This window comes from Xenopus laevis, chromosome 1S (genome assembly GCF_017654675.1).
Source record: "Xenopus laevis strain J_2021 chromosome 1S, Xenopus_laevis_v10.1, whole genome shotgun sequence".
NCBI classification, from domain to species: Eukaryota; Metazoa; Chordata; class Amphibia; order Anura; family Pipidae; genus Xenopus; species Xenopus laevis.
The window spans coordinates 27,129,047-27,150,829 of record NC_054372.1 but is presented as its reverse complement, the minus strand read 5'-3'; the positions used below and the strand labels follow the sequence as shown (position 1 = coordinate 27,150,829).

General features: G+C 34.9%; 1 protein-coding gene across 1 annotated transcript in view; it reads left to right on the top strand.

The window, feature by feature from the left end:
* The window catches only part of gabra2.S (gamma-aminobutyric acid (GABA) A receptor, apha 2 S homeolog), a 63,578-nt gene extending 41,995 nt beyond the window's left edge, over positions 1-21,583 (top strand). The window contains 4 exon segments of the mRNA NM_001093962.1: positions 3,191-3,334; positions 5,536-5,688; positions 17,023-17,225; positions 19,387-21,583. Coding sequence (NP_001087431.1) covers positions 3,191-3,334; positions 5,536-5,688; positions 17,023-17,225; positions 19,387-19,680 — 794 coding nt within the window. The 3' untranslated portion in view covers positions 19,681-21,583.
* The last annotated feature ends 200 nt before the right edge of the window (positions 21,584-21,783 follow it).

Genomic DNA, 21,783 nt, shown 5'->3' with positions numbered 1-21,783 from the left:
CATTTAGATTCAGTTTTTGGCTGCTTTGTGCTACACCAGGTGTCCAAAAATGTTCAAAGTGCTGGATAACAGCCAAGTGTTCACTCATCTTAGCAGGACTTTGTCTCTGTGCCACATGTGCCATTTAGTGAATGTGCTGAACCATCAGCTACAGACATTGTGCCCAGTCTTTTGCTTAAGCTTCTAATCTTTGGGAAAGCCATACCCGGGAGAGAGTTTTGCTCCCAAAAGCAGCTGGTTCAGAATTCATTTGGCAGCATGACTATGCTGTACTGATCAAAATAATGTTCCCCTTTAAAAATAAATGACGTTGGAAGCATATGGTATGCAGTATTTATATGCACTGTTTTATTTTTCATATGAGACTGAGGTAGTTAAAGAGATGCACTAATTAAGCAGTGAGATGCTTAACTGGTCATAATGGCAACATGATTCAGTGACATACTGTGTGCTGGTAAAAAACCTCTGAGCTCCTGGTAAATACAATTCAACCAATCAAATGCTGTTCTAAAAATACAGCTATTGTGTCATCCTGGTGCTCTTTATTACTCCTCCCAAGAAAATCAAAGGTGAAGTTTATGAACTGTATGATCTCTATTCATCAGTAAAATATGCTCCATTTGTTTGTCAAGGGCAGGACACAATTCTACCTACCTAATAAAGGCTTTTGCACTACAGATAGATTCACATTTTATTCAGGAAAATTATATATATATTTAGGACGTTTACATGCAGCTTAAAATATCTACAAATCACTTCCCATATTTGCATTTGTACAGCTTGTAGCACAAAATAAAGCTACCGGTAGTATTGCTCCTGGACCTTAACCTAATATCCTAAATAAAGCTGATCTAGACCTTAATCTAATGTCCAAAAATAAAGTACATAAAACTGATTTTTTTTCTACATACACGCAAAAGCAAAAATCAGTCTTAATTGAACCCTGGATCTTCACTCTGGAATGTGCAAGGTGGGAACATATTTATAATATCTATGCTGTTTCTATATTTTTTAAAGTGAAACAAAATGGACAGCAAATATTTGATGCAGGTTGAACAGGTTAAGAAATTAGAGAAATCATCAGCAATGACTTAAATTATAGTACAGTTTTATCACAGCATAATAATCACACTTTTACCCCTTAATGATCTAGTGATGGTAATGTCAGCACCTTATACAACACAAATAGCCAATATAAAATATTAAAGATATATATATAAAATATATATCTCATTATTATCCATTGCAGACATGGTTCACCCATAGGACAAGGAGATTAAATTATCTATGCAGCCAGAAAAAAAAGAATTCATGTTTTATTAAAGTCCCTCTACACCGCTGTATAGAACATAATACTTATCAGATACTTATCAGACAGATCAGAATTTTCTATCTTGATGATAGTATCCCTTTAAGAAAACTGTATTTGTATTGATTGCATGGATCGATGCTCTGCAAACTCTTAATTGAATTGGATCTGTAGAAGGCTAACATAAAAGGCTGTATACAGTGGGAGAAAATACATCCATGATGCATCGTGCTGCTTTTTTCCTTAGTTAAAATAAGAAAACAATTTTCAGGCATGTACATTCCCTCTTAACAACTCATAAGCAGCCAGATTGTGAATCCTTCTTATATTAAATGTTTCCTACTGTATTCATCTGTCTGGATACAAAGCTTAAGCATTTTATATGTAATTGTAGAAAGCACAGGCAGTCTTGAATACTGTTATCTTAAGATGTTAAATATTCCATATAATAATTTGTATTTTATTTATTTTAACTTAGCATTTAAAATATGGAAACATTAACCAAGAATGGTGTATAAACAATGTTTATCATCACATAAAGAGAGTGTCTGCTGTTTCCATAATTGGAACACTGGTTTGGAGCTTTCTTGCCATAACGAAAGCACATACTGTACATGTATACAGGGGCAAATTTACCAAAGGGCGAAGTGCCTAACGCTGGGGAAAATTCGCCAGCGTGACATAATTTCGGAACTTTGCCAATTTACTAATGGTTGCTGGCATAACTTCGCTAGCGAAGGAGATAGACTCTAGAGGTACTTCGCTCCCTAATGTCTGGCGAATTTGCGCTCTGGTGAATGAATGTATCTACGCAAATCCACTAAGATGTGGATTGTGCGAATGTTACCTCTTGCGCCAGACTTGACTTCGCCACCTCAGACCAGGCAAAGTACAATAGAGTAGATAGGACTTTCTTAAAAAATAGTTGAAAATTTTTCTAGGTCCCAAAAAACGCTAGCTTAAAACGCTTTACTTAATTAAGATTTCCCGGGCTTGTGTAGTGTAATGTATTTGCTGCAACATATGCGTCCATTGAACTGTAACTTCCCGCCATATGCAACTTCGCTTGGCGCAGTAACGCTAGCCCAATCTACTCCTGGTGAAGTGTTGTGATGTGAGCAAAGCCGTCACTGGCGAATTTTCGGAGGTTAGTGAATTTGCCCCAAAGTGTGTCGATTTCAGTTGTGCACTTGTCTATAAGATTTCTATAGTATGGCACAATCTTTCCCCAGTGCTGTAGTTTTCTTTCTTAGTTTTCGTTGAGTTTTTATATTGCCTTTTGTTTATAGAAAAAAACCCCCCAACACAAATGACAACCCTTATCTTCAAGATAGAGAAAAATGAAAAAAAAAATAAAAAAAAAACCTTGTGACCAAGGAAGCCTATATAACAGTCAAAGGCAAGTACCTGGACATATTTCTAGCTAAAAGTATTTGGGAGCTTTGTCTAAAATGAATATAGAGAACATTGGACTTTTATGGGTGTTCAGAAGTAAACAAATCTAACATCACCATGTACATGTAAAGTTTCAGCTGGAGAGTTTGGTGAAGTTTGTTGAAGAAGGACTACATTCTTAACAATTCTGTACTCCTTACTTTCAACAACTACCTATTTCAGAATAATAGTTCCCCCACGTACAAAAATGGGTTTGTTGTGATGTGGGTGGAAGAACTTAACTGGCCTGCAAAGCCTGATTATCTAACATTACTGCCCAACTAATGTCCTTGTGGATAAACAGAAGCAGATTCTAAAATCAGCAAAGTTTCAAGATCTAGTGGAAAGCCTTTGCAGAAGAGTTATCTGCCATGTATGTGAATATTGTAATGCCTTTGGACATATGCTCAATATTGATCGGCAGTGCCCTATTTGGTCTTTTTACAGATGCCTACACAACTTCTGAAGTGACCTATGTATGGACACGGAATGCCACAGATTCTGTAGTGGTGGCACCAGATGGATCTCGATTAAATCAGTATGTGCTTTTGGGCCATTTAGTTGGTAAAGAAACCATAAAATCCAGCACAGGTCAGTAAATACATTGTAAGCTGAATTCAAAACTATGTTAATACTTACTGGAGATTGGAATTAACTGAATCGTAGCATATACTTGATTTTACATCACAAACCAGTGATAATATTTTGTCCGAAATGCCCTTTTGATACTGGGTGGCCAGGCCAGGCCCAGCTTGTAAGTCTGAATGTTGCTAAATGCCCTAACAGCCTGCTGGGAAATATAATTCAGAAGCAGCTATAAAACAGTAGGTCTTTACCAACATTCTTGCTGATTTTATAATATATGTGAAGCATGGAAAATGTATTTTTTCCCATATGTACGACCTTATATAATGTTAAGTAATTATAAATACACTTTGAGATACCGTAGGTATGTTTAAAAGCTTGTCCTTCCAGAAAAAGTAATTCCTTCTTATGCTTATTGGATTGTACTTTTGGGAACATTGGGTAAATTGAGAGAAAGAGCAACATTCTCAGATTATACCAGCCCTTTTACATGCTGGGAAACATAAAAATTACTTACTAATGGTGTGTAACATAATACAATAGCCCACAACATTGTTGTACAAAAGAAATTCTTTTAAAAGGTAATCATCCCCCAAAAATTATTTGCAGAATGAAAACAATTGTTTTCTATACAACTTTATGGTATATTTATATTTCTTTGATGGTTTTAGCTTATGGTATTTGTAAATGCAATTGCTATTGAAAGCAGTATTTGTTTATCTATGTACAGGTATAGGATTCCTTATCCAGAAACCTGATATCCAGAAAGCTCCGAATAACAGAATGGCTGTCTCCCATAGACTCCATTTTATCCAAATAATCCAAATTTGTAAAAATGATTTTCTTTTTCTCTGTAATAATAAAACAGTAGCTTGTACTTGATCCCAACTAAGATATAATTAATCCTTACTGGAAGCAAAACCAGCCTATTGGGTTTATTTAATGTTTAAATGAATTTCTAGTAGGCATGAAGACCCAAATTACGGAAAGATCCATTATTCGAAAAACCCCAGGTCCCGAGCATTCAGGATAACAGGTCCCATACCTGTACACTGCACATTCTCTGCACTCACTCATTGATCCATAGCAGAAATCAGCTCCAGGTCTGTTACATTGTTTCGGAAATCCAAATTCTTCATTCATATGCCATTATTCTGCACTTACTTTGTAGTAATGGGCCCCTGGAATTCAAAGAGACATAACAAACTCTGTATAAACAAACCTCACCGTTACCTTAGCATAGCCCATATCTTAAGTTTACAGATAAGGAGGAATTCATTATACTGTAAAGTGTAGGGGATTAACTGAGAAAAGTTAATTAACTACTCCTTCCTCCTCCATGGATGGAATGAGATGGAATCAAGTACAGTTTCCTCGGGAGTGTAAATTTTAAAAGCTTTCACTGCAATAAACACAATCTTGTTTTTTGCTGCAATATGCACAAACTGGGGCACCAGCTTTCCCACCTTTCAAGGTGTCAAGAACCCACCAACTCGGGCATATACAGTATATTGCTAGTCTTATGGGCATATTTATTAATCCTCAAATTTTTCTGGGTGAGTTTTTAAAGGGGAAAATGTTTAGAGGAAAACAACTAAATCTTTTTTAGATTTAATATGCTCTGAAGCTGTTAAAAATTCAAAAAAATACTCCAGCTAAAACCTGTCGAAATCTTTAACCATTGGAACATGATTTGTGCCTTCATGAGTCTCTATAGTTTCAGGCTGTTTGATGCTGGTTTTCAGTCGATTTGAGTTGTTGAGGTGACAATTCGATAATGTTGATTGTTCCAGGCAATAATTTGAAAAAAAAAACACACAATTTTGTTGTGACTTGTCAGCACCGACGTTTCTTACAGATTTATTGCTAAATTAAGGGGATACAGTTTTGGGAGTTTGTTAAAAAAAAAATTTCCATGGAAGCAAACATATAAAATATAAATAGGAAACAATAAGAGATGTTACATCTACAATAGGGCCCTATTAAATATTCATCTAATCACGGCTGTGCATATTCTGTATCTGTATTTGCTCAAGATTAAATTTTCTTGCAGATGGACTAAAGATTCAATACTAAGTCATTATAGTGATATCCTGTCTTTGAAATAGATCAGATACAATCTACTCATTAATTTAGAAAGTGGTAATGTACATTGTTCCGTGTATGTAATTACAACAAGGATTTATGTTTGCATTTGTGTCTGGCAGGTGAATACACAGTGATGACAACACATTTTCATTTGAAACGAAAGATTGGCTATTTTGTGATCCAGACTTATCTGCCCTGCATCATGACCGTTATTTTGTCTCAGGTGTCTTTCTGGTTGAACAGAGAGTCTGTCCCTGCAAGAACAGTGTTTGGTGAGTAGAAAGTACTAATTATGGCACAACTTGACAACAACTATCCCCATTCCTGTTGTTGTAATAACAGTTAGGGGTTATTTACTAAACTCCAAACACAAAAATTACGAAAAATGTGTGATTTTTTTTAAAAATAAAATTAGACTTTTAAAAAATCACAAATTTTTCAGAAGATGGAAAAGTCAGAATCTGAAAATCCGGCATCTTAGACCTGTCAGGTTGCATATAAGCTATGGGAGAAGTCCCAAGGATTTTTGGATGTGCTCTGGATTTTGTGCAATACCCCAACATTTTCGGAATTTTCAGATGAAAATTCCAAAAAATTGTGAAAATTGGATAAAAGAATCGCAAAAATCTATTTTTCCACAAAGAAAATTTTCGGCAAAATGTAATAATAAATAAGTGTAAAAAACCTGAGCGGATTTGATCAGAGTTTGTAGCAGAAAATATTGAGATAAATTTGGACTTTGATAAATAACCCCCTTAGTGTCAACATATTGTAAAAATTTGTATATTTCATTAATTAATTTAGCTGAATTATCATGAATCCAACTGGAAAATCCTAAAGAAGACCCAGCAGTCTATTTCCCTTATTTATAAAAACTTTCTTGTTTGTCAGGAACACTTTCCTAACAGTCAGGAACGTTTAAACTCAATTAAAAATGTATCAAACCTGATACCAGTAACAATTCATTAAAATGTGTTTGAAAGGATTCAGACAATTTTTTAAAGGAGAATGAAAGGGCTTTTAACTTGAGGGTGCCAAAAGTTAGGCACCCCCAATTAATCACATGTACTTACCTGAAACCACGGGCAAGTGCTTCTATCAAAAGAAAACTGCATTTGCCCTGGGAAATTTGTAAATAGAAGGAGCCGGAAGATGGCTCTGTGGTGCTTGCTGGAAGAATCCCGAGGTAGTGCAGTTTTCTTCTTATTGGCGCACCGGCCCGTTGTTTCAGGTAAGGGATGGAAGATTTAAATTATGAGGTTAGACTGCCAAGGTTGGGGTTGTTTTCTCTGGAAAAAAGGCGCTTGCGAGGGGACATGATTATACTTTACAAGTACATTAGAGGACATAATAGACAAATCTCAGGGGACCTTTTTACCCATAAAGTGGATCACCGTACCAGAGGCCACCCCTTTAGACTAGAAGAAAAGAACTTTCATTTGAAGCAACGTAGGTGGTTCTTCACAGTCAGGACAGTGAGGTTGTGGAATGCACTGCCGGGTGATGTTGTGATGCTGATTCAGTTAATGACTATAATAGAGTGGCTTGGATGATTTTATGGACAGACATAATATCAAAGGCTATTGTGATACTAAACTCTATAGTTAGTATAGATATGGGTATATAGAATTTATGTGAAAGTAGGGAGGGGTGTGTGTATGGATGCTGGGTTTTCATTTGGAGGGGTTTATTAAAACTTCAAATGCCCAAAACCTACTGCCAGTCATGAAAGGATAAATCAGCCCCTTTGTCTCTTTTATTTATTCAAACTAAAAAAGATATTCTACTCTTGTTTATTCTAGCCATTGTAACTATCAAGTTCTAGCCCCTTGGCAAATAGTTTTACTCACTGTGGATCATGACAATGTCACACAAAACCCACAACTGCTGTGTAAATTGCCAGTGTTATTTTCTATATTTTATTTTCAACAAAATTGCTTAGTGGTTAATACTAGTCAAATAAAAACGTGTGTTTTAAACAGGAATTAGCCTTTTAAATGCAGATGGAACCTATTAGTTTAAAAGCAACACAAATTACATTTGTTAAAAACTTCCCTATTAGGGATCATTGGCAATACTTTCTGAATTATTAACAATACAGTTAACTGAAAATCAGAGTGCAGAAGATTGTTAATGAATCCCCATTATTCTCAATAGTTTTGTTAGATAATATAACAGAGTGACAATTTACCAATCTTGTAGAACCCCCCCCCCCTGTATTTTATTCTAGATGATTAATGTTAATTGTTTTTTAATACAGTTACCATATATTGTGATTTGAATTGAAAAGTTTTGGCAAATTTTTATGTCATCACTAGTTGGCAATGCATTTTAGGCACATGTTTGGGCTGGAAAGGAGATGTTACTAAATGCATCATTGGTTTCAATCTTTTTATTAATTTCAAACATTAACCAGTTGATTTCTTTCAGCAAGTTAATTTTAGGTTACAAAAAGTTAAAACATTGAAATAGTTTATGATAATACAAAGTCTGCATTCATGTGATGTTTCAAACATCAAGTAAAACATTCAATTAAAGAATACAATAGAAGAATACAATAAAGCTTTAAAAGCTTTCTGCACAACACCTATACAAAGAGTAAGGCAGAAAGTACTAAAATATCAATGTGAATGAGTCAACTAACTTGCTAAATGCATCATTCAGGCAGCTAGATTAGGTATTATTTAAACCTGGGGTCAATGATTGATCTGGAATGTATGGAAAAGCATAATAAATTTTTTTTTAGAAACCATTATTATTGATTTCAAGTACAGGTTTAGGTTCTCTTTCAAATATGAGTCTTTTGGAGCACTTACTGATGTCTTTTTGTCATAGCACATATTTTTGGAGAAGCTTTTGTTTGTTGAGTAGTGTCATAACAAGATGTCTGTGATTACTTATAAAAATAGCAGCAATCATATCAATAAAATATACAAAACTTATTTTTCATTCCTATGCTTTACACAGTAATTGGTATCAATCAATGTCATAATATTTCCTTGTACTGTTTTCTTTACCCCACATTTGTTTTTGTGGACACTGTACAGTTAATGCTGGATACTGTACTTGTGCTGTTTACAAGAATTATCTTGCACATCGCTCATCAACCATAAGCTAAAGCATTATAGGCTAATTTCCCTCAGCCTGATTGCTCATGATCACTTTAAAAGATTTCCCTGTCATTTGCAAATTATGCTTAACACATCATTTGAGTGCAGTTTACCCATTGACCCAATTCTTTTCAACAACTCTTGATGGGATTTCTCTGTATCTCTGACCCAATTTTCCCTTGATTTGCAAAGAACCAAAGCTGTGTGCATTAGAAGGCAAATAATACGGTGCTTGAGTGTATCTGATGCTTTCTTGCTTGAATTGGTTATGGGCACTAGGTAGTCTACAAAAGTGGTAGTGTATTCCTATTTTCTACTCTATATAGTTGGAAAAAAATAGAAAAATGTAATAATAAGCAACTTTTTGCTATACATTAAAATCATTGCACTTTTCTAATTAAAGTTATTTGTAAATTAAATTGATATTTCCAGACTTAGATCAATACTTCAGTTAATGCCCTGCATGTTTGTTAGTCTCCTTCTTCTGGGGTCTGTTAATCACACAACATGAAAGGCTTTGTGGGAATTGCAGTCTTGCCAGTAGGAGAAGTGACTGCTGAAACAGTGTTGAATTGGTTTGTCAGTGAAAGAAGAAGATGGAATATAAGAGACACACCGATACTGCTCTCTATAGAAATTATATTTAAAAATTATTTTAAAATCTTGGGAAAATGTAAATCCTCATGTATTTGAAAGTTGTGTAACATTACATTTTTCTTTATTATTCCATTTATTTTATTTTTTGGGTAACCATCTCCTTTAAATATAGCTCCTGCACTGGTTCTTCTTGACCCAACATTTTAAAAAAAGAATCATATTAAGCCAACATTTAGGGGAAGATTTATCAACGGTCGAGGCGAATTTTCGAATTCAAAACATTCGAATTGCGAGCAATTTTTTGTGTACTATGACTAGGGAATAGTCCAAATTCGATTAGAATTTAAAAAAATTAGAAAATTCGAATATCAAAATGTATCATGTACTGTCTCTTTAAAAATTCAACTTCGACCATTTGCCATCTATCAAATTCGATTTAAATTTAAAAAAAACTTGATTTGGAGAAAAAAACTTGAATGTCAGGAAGGCTGCCAAACAACTCAAATTTATCCCTGAACCTCTCCCATTGCTTTAAACAGCAATTCGGCAGGTTTTAGGTGGTCAAATTCAAGTTCTTAAAGAGCCAGAGTATGATAAATCTTGAAAATTATATTCGATTTTTTTTTAAAAAAACGCAAATCAAATTTGAATAACTCCCTAGTTGAATTTGACAGTTTTGATCATGAAAAAGCTCAAAATTAAAATTTACAATTTGACCCTTGCTAAATCTGCCCCTTAATGTCCTGTTGCCTTGCACAGGTGCAACTGGGGTGTTTACTTCCGAAACTCTATAATAGTTTATATAAACAAGCTGCTGTGTGCATGGGGGCAACGGCACAGGATAAACAGCTGATAACAGATAAGCTTTGTAGTATACAATGAGATTCTTCAGAACTTATCTGTTATCTACTGTGTATCCTGTGCTTGAATGGCTGCCCCCATGGCTACACAGCAGCTTGTTTATATAAACTATAGTTGTGTTTCTGAAGCAAACACACCAGTTTTACCAGGGTAGGGAAACATTACATTATATTTTTGTTCCTTTAAAACACATTAATTTTTTTGTGTTACTTTTTCTTTAAGTCTGCTTATAAATAAATAATTTAAATATTAAATAGACCAGATATATTTGCAGATATAATATAACTTTTTATAATATCCAGCAATTATGATGTGACTTGTGTAAGCAACGTGCAGTAAATGTGCCCCATCACTTAGCAACAGAAAATCTTTAAATAGTGCTCTGGAAACTATTTGGAGAGGTTGGCAAAGAGAATTCCATTAGATACTGAAAGGAAAAGTATAGAGGATGTAGGTTTAAGAGCATCATTATGTAAGGCTCCCAAAGCAAACTAAAGCAGAAGGAACCATAAGCTCTATGAGTGAAAACAAAATCATTGGTCAGATATATAAATACAAGTATTGTAATAAACATTCTTAAAAGGTTTTCAGCATGTAAAAAGTGTGTGAATGCCAGTATGGAATATTAGTAGTGATGAGCAAATCTGTCCCATTTTACAAAATTTGCAAATTTTTTTTGTTGTGTGTCAATTTTGTAGCAAACTACACAACTACTACTGCCTATGGATGTTTTTTCTTGGCACCTTCTTTCTGCTTTGGAGCTAACAATACAAATAGGGAGGGCAAAATCACATGTTCTTAAAAAAGCCAAGTTCTTAAAAACATGTCTGTAATTTTTTACATTACATCTGATAAACTGGTAATGGTATCTACTACTCCACTATGTTGCTGTTTAAGCAAAAAGTACCATCTATAGATGATATTTTACTACTTGCTTACTAACACAGGCACAGCTAATAATAAACATGACCACCAACAGATAATACCCAGGTGCTTTGTATCCTACATTAAAGGGATACTGTCATGGGAAAAAACATTTTTTTCAAAATGTATCAGTTAATAGTGCTGCTCCAGCAGAATTCTGCACTGAAATCCATTTCTCAAAAGAGCAAACAGATTTTTTTATATTCAATTTTGAATTCTGACATGGGGCTAGACATTTTGTCAATTTCCCAGCTGCCCCAAGTCATGTGACTTGTGCTCTGATAAACTTCAATCACTCTTTACTGCTGTACTGCAAGTTGGAGTGATATCACCCCCTCCCTTCCCCCCCCCCCAGCAGCCAAACAAAAGAACAATGGGAAGGTAACCAGATAACAGCTCCCTAACACAAGATAACAGCTGCCTGGTAGATCTAAGAATAACACTCAATAGTAAAAACCCATGTCCCACTGAGACACATTCAGTTACATTGAGAAGGAAAAACAGCAGCCTGCCAGAAAGCATTTCTCTCCTAAAGTGCAGGCACAATGACAGGGGCAGCTGGGAAATTGACAAAATGTCTAGCCCCATGTCAGATTTAAAAATTGAATATAAAAAAATCTGTTTGCTCTTTTGAGAAATGGATTTCAGTGCAGAATTCTGCTGGAGTAGTACTATTAACTGATGTGTTTTGAAAAAAACAAGTTTTCCAATGACAGTATCCCTTTAAAATCAATAAACCATATAGTTATGTTTATGTCCTTATATAGACGGGAGGTGGCTCAGATTCCTTTGGTTGATGTGGAAGGAGAGGGGAAGGCTAAGTTTTTATTTACGGCGAATCTGTAAACAAATTTTTTGGTCATCACTAAATATTAGTGAATAATTTGGTTTGGGACCCACATAGAGGTCTACTAGTTCTTCCATGTTGTTTTTTCTTTATTGAATTTTTAAATTACTCAGTGAGTCCCTGGGATTATAACACATACAAAAGACTGACGTTATTGCCATAGTTCTGTAAATATGAAAGGAGAGTGGATAGCTTTAGCTTGTCGCTAGAGTATAATCTGAGAGGAGTAAGCATAGTATTTGCATGAGGCTTTAAGTGGTAGTTACTGAGAAGACTGCTATGCAGATGCTGTGAAATGGGCAAATCATGCTTACAAAGCAAATGACATTACGTAGAATACTGGCACAAACTGTTTTTATGTTTAATATCAAATGAAAACACTATTTGTTTTTGCTTTGAATACATTTACAAAAATACATTTTGTAAAAATGTAAGGGCCTTAAATGCAATAGCCATAAAAATAATGCAGGGCTTTTGCAAAAGAAATAATAGATATTTCTTATTTAAAATCAATAGGCAAATAGTATGTTCAGCACAAGCAAAATGTATTGAACTTGTGGGGGGTTTACTGCTTCTAAATGAATGCATGTAATGATATTCTTTGATTCCAAAAGCTATTCAACTACTTGCTGAAAATAACTTTGTCTGCCAACTAATTTACACCAACAATGTATATTAAAGTGATGTTTTTTGTAGGGTGACTAAGTCTTCCATTACTGTTATCTTAATAAACTGTTTTAATTTTAAGAAGTAGCCTGTTGTTCTGCACCATCTATTTTAAATATTGTTGATGTGTATTTTTTGGGGCTTATTTGTTAAATTAGTACAGGTATGGAACCTTTTATCCAGAATGTTTGGAACCTGGGGTTTTCTGGATTAGGGGTTATACCATAATTTGGATCCTATTCCTTTAGTTATGCCTTCTCTAAGAATTATATCTCAGTTGGGATTAAGTACAAGGTACTGTTTTATTATTACAGAGAAAAGGCAAATTATCATTATTTTTAAAAAATTCAATTTGCTTAAAATGAAGACATTCACCCATCCAGTAATTTAGAGCTTTCTGGCTAACAGGTTTCTGGATGACAGATCCCATACCTGTAGTACAACAATGGGGGCAAAAAGAAAGCATAAGCTCTCACGACTTGCTATACAGTAATAGTGTGGAAATTAATTCCAAAATGATGCATGTTTAGAAAAAATAACAAATAATTATACCTCAACTCCCAAGAAATGTTATGATGAACAATAAAATCATCTGAACGAAATGCTTATAAACCTAAGAACAAGCTGAAGATCATAACCATGTTGATCATAACAAGGGATGAGTGAATCTTTTCATCTGATACAAGTTCACAGCAAAATTAGCATTTTTGCAATTTGCAAAAATGTTTGCAAATCTACAATAGAAGTAACAAAATTCAGGGGAAAAGGCAACCATTGACTTGATTGCATCTGGTGCAAGAAGAAACCATGGACTTCAGTGCCTTTGGCATGAGATAAAACCCAATTGACTTCAATGCATTAACAGCAACAATAAAAAAAAACGGGAAAAAAAATCATCTGGTGACTCCAATGAATTTGGCAAAATTTCAGTGAAATACTGCCATATTGCAAATTTCTCCAAGATTTTTGCAAATGAGGCAGTTTAGTTCATCATCAATCAAAACCATATTAAATATCCGTTTTTTTGGACGCCTCTGGAATTTCGTCAAAAACGGAAGCCAGCGTCCAAAAAAACAGACGCCGGCATCAAAAACGAGACGCTGCACCGTTTCGCGAAAACACCTCAAATTCGCCCATCACTAGAAAACAATCATTTTCCCCATACAAAGAAAAGAGACAAATGCTGGATTCAGTAATATTTTTTAAAAATAGTATTATCAAAGCTATGAAAACCTTAGGAATCTCTCTCCTGCAGAAATGGAGTCTGACTTTCTGCAAAAGTATATACCAGTTGTAGGTCAGAAGCTACTGTAAAACTATAACAATCAGAAGGAATATGAGCATCTGCTTCTCCATGAAACTAACCAGCTTGAACCAAGTCCTGCTGCCTTGTCCTGACATTGTTGTTCCGAGACCTAGAAGGCATGGGGGTATTCCTGTCTTAATTGAAACATAAGGACTATCATTTAGAATTTTAAGTAATTATGGTACATATGTGAGTAACTGAGTACATTATGTTACAACTGATTTGATGAACAGATCCCATTATGGTGTTTCTGTTTCGAGTTTCTCGCTCATTACCTACCACATTCTAAAGAAAAATGCAATGATTTGTTTCAGCCTTCAGCAGAACAAGGATAAGGTTAATGAAACTATTTTTAGGTTTTTGATTAAATCCTGATTCAGTGTACATGGTTGGTTCATCTATGTATTCAGCATCTAAGGAGCTCATACAAGTTCATTAACGGCTTCGATCAATTAGCTAATTTGATAAGGGAAGACAATATACACAGGAGAAAATTTATATGATACAGTATCACATAACTGCTTAACAGCTGAACAAAGCTGCAAACTCCCAACAGTTCTCAAATGAAAAGAAAATCTTTCCATAGCTATTAAAAATGAAAGGGCATATATTTAAGACCATAATAAGTTACGATGATAAAATAATGAGACACAGCATGCCTTTGAAAGGAGAAACATGTTGTACATCTATGTTCCTAGAAATACAACTTGCAATATGTTCTAGTTATAAATGAAAATGAATCATAAATTAAATATAAAATTAAACATATGCATAATGCAGGCTAATGGATTTGCTGCTTCACATTGTTGGTTTTTGGGTTTGATTCCAGCACCAACTGAATACTTAATTGTACAGCTTGAAAAGAATTATAAATTGGCCCATTTTTCATGTGTTTTCTTGCATGCTTTTAGCTGAACCTGATGGGGGCGAGGGCATAGGCATAAATAACTTTTTGATACGTGAAACAGGAATGGCCACAGCTGGAATGACATTTTAATATGAAGCTGAGCTGTAGAAGTTACACAAATATTAGTCACCTTTTATTTGTATGCCTTGTTTTTATATGATCGTATACAGGCACTTATCACCTTTGCAATTCCATAGTACTAGAGAGCCATGAACTTGAATATATGGAATTTGTAGATCCATAACAAATGCAATAACATGCTGGCAAGTTTTACCACTAATAATAAAACACTGTAATCTTTAGCATGAGGTGGCCAATACGAGCGATTTCATGCACCAAAGAGCATCACTGATTGAGACATGTTTAAGAGTTCTTAAGCTTTTATCATGATTATCTTTTGTTGGTTTACAAAGAGCTGCTTGGGAGAGAATGATCTATTTTATTATTTATGCATTTCTTAGCTATCAATAGACAGAAAGATTTTACCCTACAGATTGTTTGCTGTCCACCCACACACCCATCCTTTTATTTCTGCTTCATAATGTAATGGAAATTCTCTTGTAAATATACAAAAGAGCCACAATCTTGAACCAGCTCTTCTAGGACATAACGGAGCATGGTTTCATGTTTTTACACAGTTATAATTGAAGATATGAAATGTGCAGTGGAAAAATATGTTTTATGAATGTGCAAGTGGCAAAAAATTTTCACTTATCTACGCTGGAATGTTTTTTGTTTCGCTGGAACCCAATGACCCAAAGCATATCGTATAAAAAAAAAAATGGGGTGAAAAAGTTGCCATTTTCTTCAATGCCTTCAGCAAAATTTCAGTGCTATTTTGCAGATGTTTCCGTAGTTTTAGTTTTATTTTTTTGTAAAGTAAAATGGAGAAGTTTCACACTTTTTTACCCTAAATCTACTCAAGATGCCTATGCATGCGAATACTTATGTAAAGCCAATGCTGCTCACATAATCACTTCTTTACACTTATAGAGCATCTACACAAAACATCTAGCACATCCCACCTAATCTTCTTCTCAAAATAATTACACTGTAATTATTTGATCTATTTTTGTATGCACATAAGTTCTAAATATAATTAATAACAGATGGCCAACATCAGAGTCTGAGTTAGACAGAGTGTTTATAAATAGCAACTGGCATTTATAATGCAAAGAGAGATTAGAGACCATTTATCAACAATGGCAAATTTACACCATGGAAGTAACCCATAGTGACCAATCAATATTTAGCTTACACTGTTCTAACTGCAGCTGGGTGAAAAAAAGCTAATCACTGATTGGTTGCTATGGGTATCTTTCAGAGTGCTGTTGATTAATGAGGCCTTACCTTTTTCCAAGTGGTACTAAAATTATTTTTGTAAATAGCAAGCAAATCTGCAAAATCCATAATTTTGCTTGTTAAAATCTTGTTTGCAGCAACATATTTTTTGTTTGGCTATGAACTGGGAGAATTACACTTAGGGGCAGATTTATCAAGGGTCGAAGTGAATTCGAGGGAATTTTCGAAGTAAAAAAAGTAATTTCTTTGGATACTTCGACCATCGAATAGGATTCTACGTAAAAATAGTTTGAATATTCGACCATTGGATAATCGAAGTACTGTCTCTTTAAAAAAACTTCAACTTCAATACTTCGCCAAATTAAACCTGCCGAATTGCTATGTTAGCCTATGGGGACCTTCTAAAAACTTTTTCCAAGTCTTTACACATCTAATTAAAATTGTTCGATCGATCGCTGAAATCCTTCGAATCGTTCGATTCAAAGGATTTAATCTTTCAATCGAACGTTTTTCATTCAATCGAACGATTGCCAAATTCTCTGAAATAACTTAGAATTCGAAGTATTTAAATTCTATGGTCAAATTTCAATGTATTTTCTTCAACTTCGAAATTTGACCTTTGATAAATCTGCCCCTTAATGTGAACCAATAATTAATACAACTGAGCCGTGTGTGATGCACAGCTTGCCTGTAACAGAGGGGGATCTTGATTAGCAGCCATTGTCTGTGGTTAACTTGTTGTAATTGGTTTGGTGTTCTCTCATTTTAAGATGGCAACACTTTGAGCTTTGCCACTCAACACTCAAGGTTTGACCATTGTGCAGCCAAGCTTTGGAAAGTGCACAATGTTGTAGTGTGAACAGCTAAGGAATGTGTGTAGTGTGCACATAGAATTCCAATGATATTCTGCACATTTACCATTTCAAAATACAGTACATAAGGATTGAATAAAACGCTTAATGGAATACAACGTGATAAAGCAAGCCATTGTGTTGGATAACCATGGGACTTGTATATAAGTTACATCATTTTACCAGTTTAAATCTGCATTTTATAAATGATATACATTTTTTTTTTGTCTTGTAGGTGTCACCACTGTATTGACAATGACAACACTCAGTATCAGTGCCAGAAACTCCCTTCCAAAAGTGGCCTATGCAACAGCCATGGACTGGTTCATTGCAGTCTGCTATGCTTTTGTATTTTCTGCTTTAATAGAGTTTGCAACTGTCAACTACTTTACCAAAAGAGGATGGGCTTGGGATGGAAAAAGTATTGTCAATGACAAGGTGAGAGAACAATCCCCACCCCCAACAGGATGAATTTGAATTATTGCATAGACTATTTTAAATATTATTCTGTTTATAATATTACAATTAGTTTTGCAATCTGTTCTGATAAACAAACAGTTCTGATTAAAAAATGATATTTTGAGCATAGTCCTCTTTTTGTCGCAGGTTCCTTGGCAGCTACATTGTTTGGTTACTTCAATGTTAACTTTGGTTTTGGGAAATAATTGTGTTTTTTCTTGGTTTTGCACAGAATATTTAATAACAATATTTGGCACAGCTCCGTTGTTGGGGAATTGAAAGTGTTTTTTTTTATGACAAATGTGTCATGCTATTAATACTGTATGGTACACTGATGACACACTGTTGCTAAGAGATGACACGAATGTATAAATTACCTTAATTGCAATTCATTTCACATCTGGATAGTCTTGGCTTTAGCCATGCAATATGATTTCCGGATATGCACATCAATAAAACTGATGGTGGATGCATTTACTGTAATAGTGGTTGGTCACTGCTGCCCATAATCAACAGTTTGTAACTGTTACAGCCATGTATTTTAATTATAATGTTAAACCTACAGTATAACAATGTATAATCTTATAACACTTCTCTGTCATCTCCATTGTGTAATGCTGCAGAGTCTGATCATTAGCCATTGTGTTAGTGAAGAAGTGTTTTAGGCAGGTGCATTTTAAGGGCTAAACAGGCAAAAGGAAAGAACCAAGAGAAATTAATGGTCAGAAATACCATGGTTATGCCATAATTTTAGTAGTTTTTATGACCATTGAAAGAACAAAATTAGCCACTAAAGGGGGCCCTACACTATAAGATCCGCTTGTTTGGCAAGGTATATGGCCACTAACGGCTGGGCGATATTGGGTGAATCCAAACATTTGGCCCTGGGGCAGAATGATCGGATTACAATGCTGCTAATGGGCGCCGACAGGTTGCAGACCCGCATCAACTAGCCGATGCGGTCCTGGATCTCAGAAAAAATGACCAATATCAGCAGCTTTTATCTGCCCGTGTATGGCCACCTTAAGGTGACCAGGGATAGGTATTGTATATCTTGTTTGGAAACTTTTGTTGTATTTTCTTTAATATAAAAAGACAATCTCCTGTGCAGCACTTTTCAACGAAAGGAGCCTGTGGTTATTCTCTTGAGTATACTTTATATGTGACTGCATTTGCAATAAAAAGTCTATGGCAAGACATTATTAAGAACATCAGGACCATTCCCATCCCATTAATGATATAAGGATATAAAATCTTGGCTATACAGTATGGGGCAAATTTACTTAAGGTCGAATATCGAGGGTTAATTAACCCTCGATATTTGACTGTCAAAGTTAAATCCTTTGACTTCGAATATCAAAGTCGAAGGATTTAGCGCTATTCGTTCGATTCGAAGGATTTTAATCCCATTGATCGAACGATTTTTCTTCGACCAAAAAAAGCTAGCAAAGCCTATGGCTAACATTGACTTCGGTAGCTTGTAGGTGGCGAACTAGGAGGTGGAAGTTTTTTCTTAAAGAGACAGTACTTCGACTATCGAATGGTTGAATAGTCGAACGATTTTTACTTTGAATCGTTCGAATCGAAGTCGAAGTAGCCCATTCGATGGTCGAAGTAGCAAAAAAAACATTTGAAATTCGAAGTTTTTTCCTTTATTCCTTCACTCGAGCTAAGTAAATGGGCCCCTATATGTAAATACTGTCAACTTGGTGAAAAATCCCAATGGCTGCTAAGTACAGCACCTACTGTACCCCTGTAGACAACCTTGACTGTGGGTAATATGTGCACATTTTATTTATGTTTCATGAAGACTAACTAAATTTTAATTTCCCCATTAACAGCTAATTTATAGTTGGTTTCTCTGGGTTGTTGCTAAATGTCTCTCTATTGTTCATTTTAACAACTCAAATTCTTCTTCTTCTTTAACTTTTACCAATCCATTCAATTTGTTTTATTGGAGAGAACCCCAGCTCAAATAATTACTACCAGAATATATGGCTTATAACCATTCTTGCAGGTAGACTTAATGGAAAGATGCAATAAATACAGCATCATGACACCCGTGTAATGTCTTTGGTACACAAAAAAACACTCCGCGATTAAAGAATTACTATTTTAACCATCTATTCTTCCATTGCAGAAAAAAGAGAAGGCTTCAGTGATAAAGAAAAACAATGCCTACGCCGTCGCTGTTGCAAATTATGCTCCGAACATCACTAAAGATTCAGCTCTGCCAACAATATCTAAAAGTGCAACCGCTGATCCGAACAAAGCAAAACCACAGGAGGCAAAGAAAACATTTAACAGCGTCAGTAAAATCGACAGAATGTCTAGAATAGTCTTTCCACTTTTATTTGGTACATTCAATTTGGTCTACTGGGCAACTTATCTGAATAGGGAACTTGCCATTGATGGGCTGGCATTTTCAAAATAGAAATAGGAATTTGCTAACACTCCATTAGCATCTTCAGTCTGTTTTAGTATATATTACTAATAAACTGATTTGTTCATTGAAATGTACAGTACGTGCCTCTTAAATAGAGGACTTTGTTAACTGGAATGAGCTTTGAGAAGATTGCACTTATGGCTTCTATAAAATGACATAGATTACAAAGTATTTATTATTATGATATATTATATATATATATTATATATTATTTTCTTTTTTACTTTGGAAATGGAGGAGTAAAACACATTGTATAGCGATGCAGTGTGTCACCCTTTAGCAGTGGAAGGGATTAAAGTTCTATTGTAGCACATGGTGAGTGGTTAATCTCAATAAGGAATGGCCTTCTGCACTCCAGTGGTTTCACAGCTGAAATTATCAGCATTCTCTGCCAACCGAGCACGAGGGAGGATGCTGGGATTTCAATTTCGTTCTGCAACCACTGCAATGCCACAGGTTGCCTATATGTGTTAAAAGAGAACCAATTTATGGAGACATGGATTTTTATTTTGGGGACATATTTTTTTGATGTACGACTCTTTTTTATGATAATGCAGCATTCTGTGTACAAACTAGTTTCTAAATTCGGAAGTTTAATGTGCTTCACATAAATATTTATTGATACCTTTACTTTTTCAGGAAAAGTGTTAGTGTAGGTACAAAAAAAAAAGTATCTTTTTATTACATACTTTGGGTATTTTCCCAGTACTGACTGAAATTCTCTAAAATTGTTGATAAACCTTTTTAACATCTGTATAATAATAATAATAATAATATATATGAAAATGGCAGTCTTAGAGTTTATGCAACTGCCACTTCAATCCAATATGATCTTATAAACTCTTTGGGCCCAATGAACGCTAATTTACCACTGAGTTCATCCGAGTTGGATGGGTCCAGTTGCATTAGATGTTTTTTTTGACAAGGTCACCCTTGCACTTTGGGGCCCTTAACAGGTGAAATATCTATCCCTCATTTGCAGTATGCTTGCAATATTAAATTTAGCTTTTCAGGGATAGTGTTAAACACTAGTGATGGGCGAATGTATTCGACAGGCGCAAATTTGCGGCAAATTTACAGGTTTCGCACCTGGCGAATAAATTTGTGAATTTGCAGCGAAAACTCACCGTCGAAGATTCACAAGTTTTTTGCCGGCGTCAAAATCGGCGTTTCACAAATGTTTCACTGCAAATCTTTTCATGGTTAAGCGAAACGGGACAAATTCGCCATCACTATTGAACATTATAACCCTCCCCAATGATTGCTGCCTTCAGCTAACTATGAATGTCCACCGGACCATATTTCAATTCCTGCCTCCTATATTACTCAAAAAACACTTAATTATGTCAAAATAGCTTAACATGACTAGTATTTTAGTTAGCTATTTAAGGCATATTGTACTTACGTGGGAATGTAATATGTTTTGTTAGCGCAAAATACTTCTTAAACACTTTTGCGAACGTTAGCAACCAAGATTTTCACTGTTTGCGTCCTTTATGACCAATTTGAGACAACAACTTCCTTGCAAAGTTTGTGAGCAAATTACTTTTGCCAACATGTGCATTATATGTAATAAAATGTACAATCGCAAAGCGTTTTTTTGAGACAAAATGTTTAAGAAAACTCAAGAGCAGGTGTTAACGCTATCCTTTTCTTAGTGGTAATGAGCAATGTAATATTTGCCAGTGGATGATTTCACATTGTGAGCTAAACATTTGCAAAATACCATTTTAAACAACCCTTGTGATTTTAATTACATTTACAAAATTTATTATAAATGTATTCCTCCCATGTGTCCTGCTTAAAGAACACAGTGGTTAATAGTAATAATGGAATAGAGAGCCCAAAGAATATGTTTTTGCAATTTTCCAAAATAAATGCTTATTTGCCATATGGTTTTATATACTGACATGTTTATATGTTTGTTTTAAGTCAATACAAGAGTTAAAGCTTCATTGAGGTTATACTGCAGATTGCTTATGGATAATCAACTATTGCAGCAGGCAATATTGCAGCAGCCAGCGTGATGTAATTTCATTACTTCACTGATTTACTAACGGGCGCAAGAGTAACTTCACTAGCGAAAGAGAC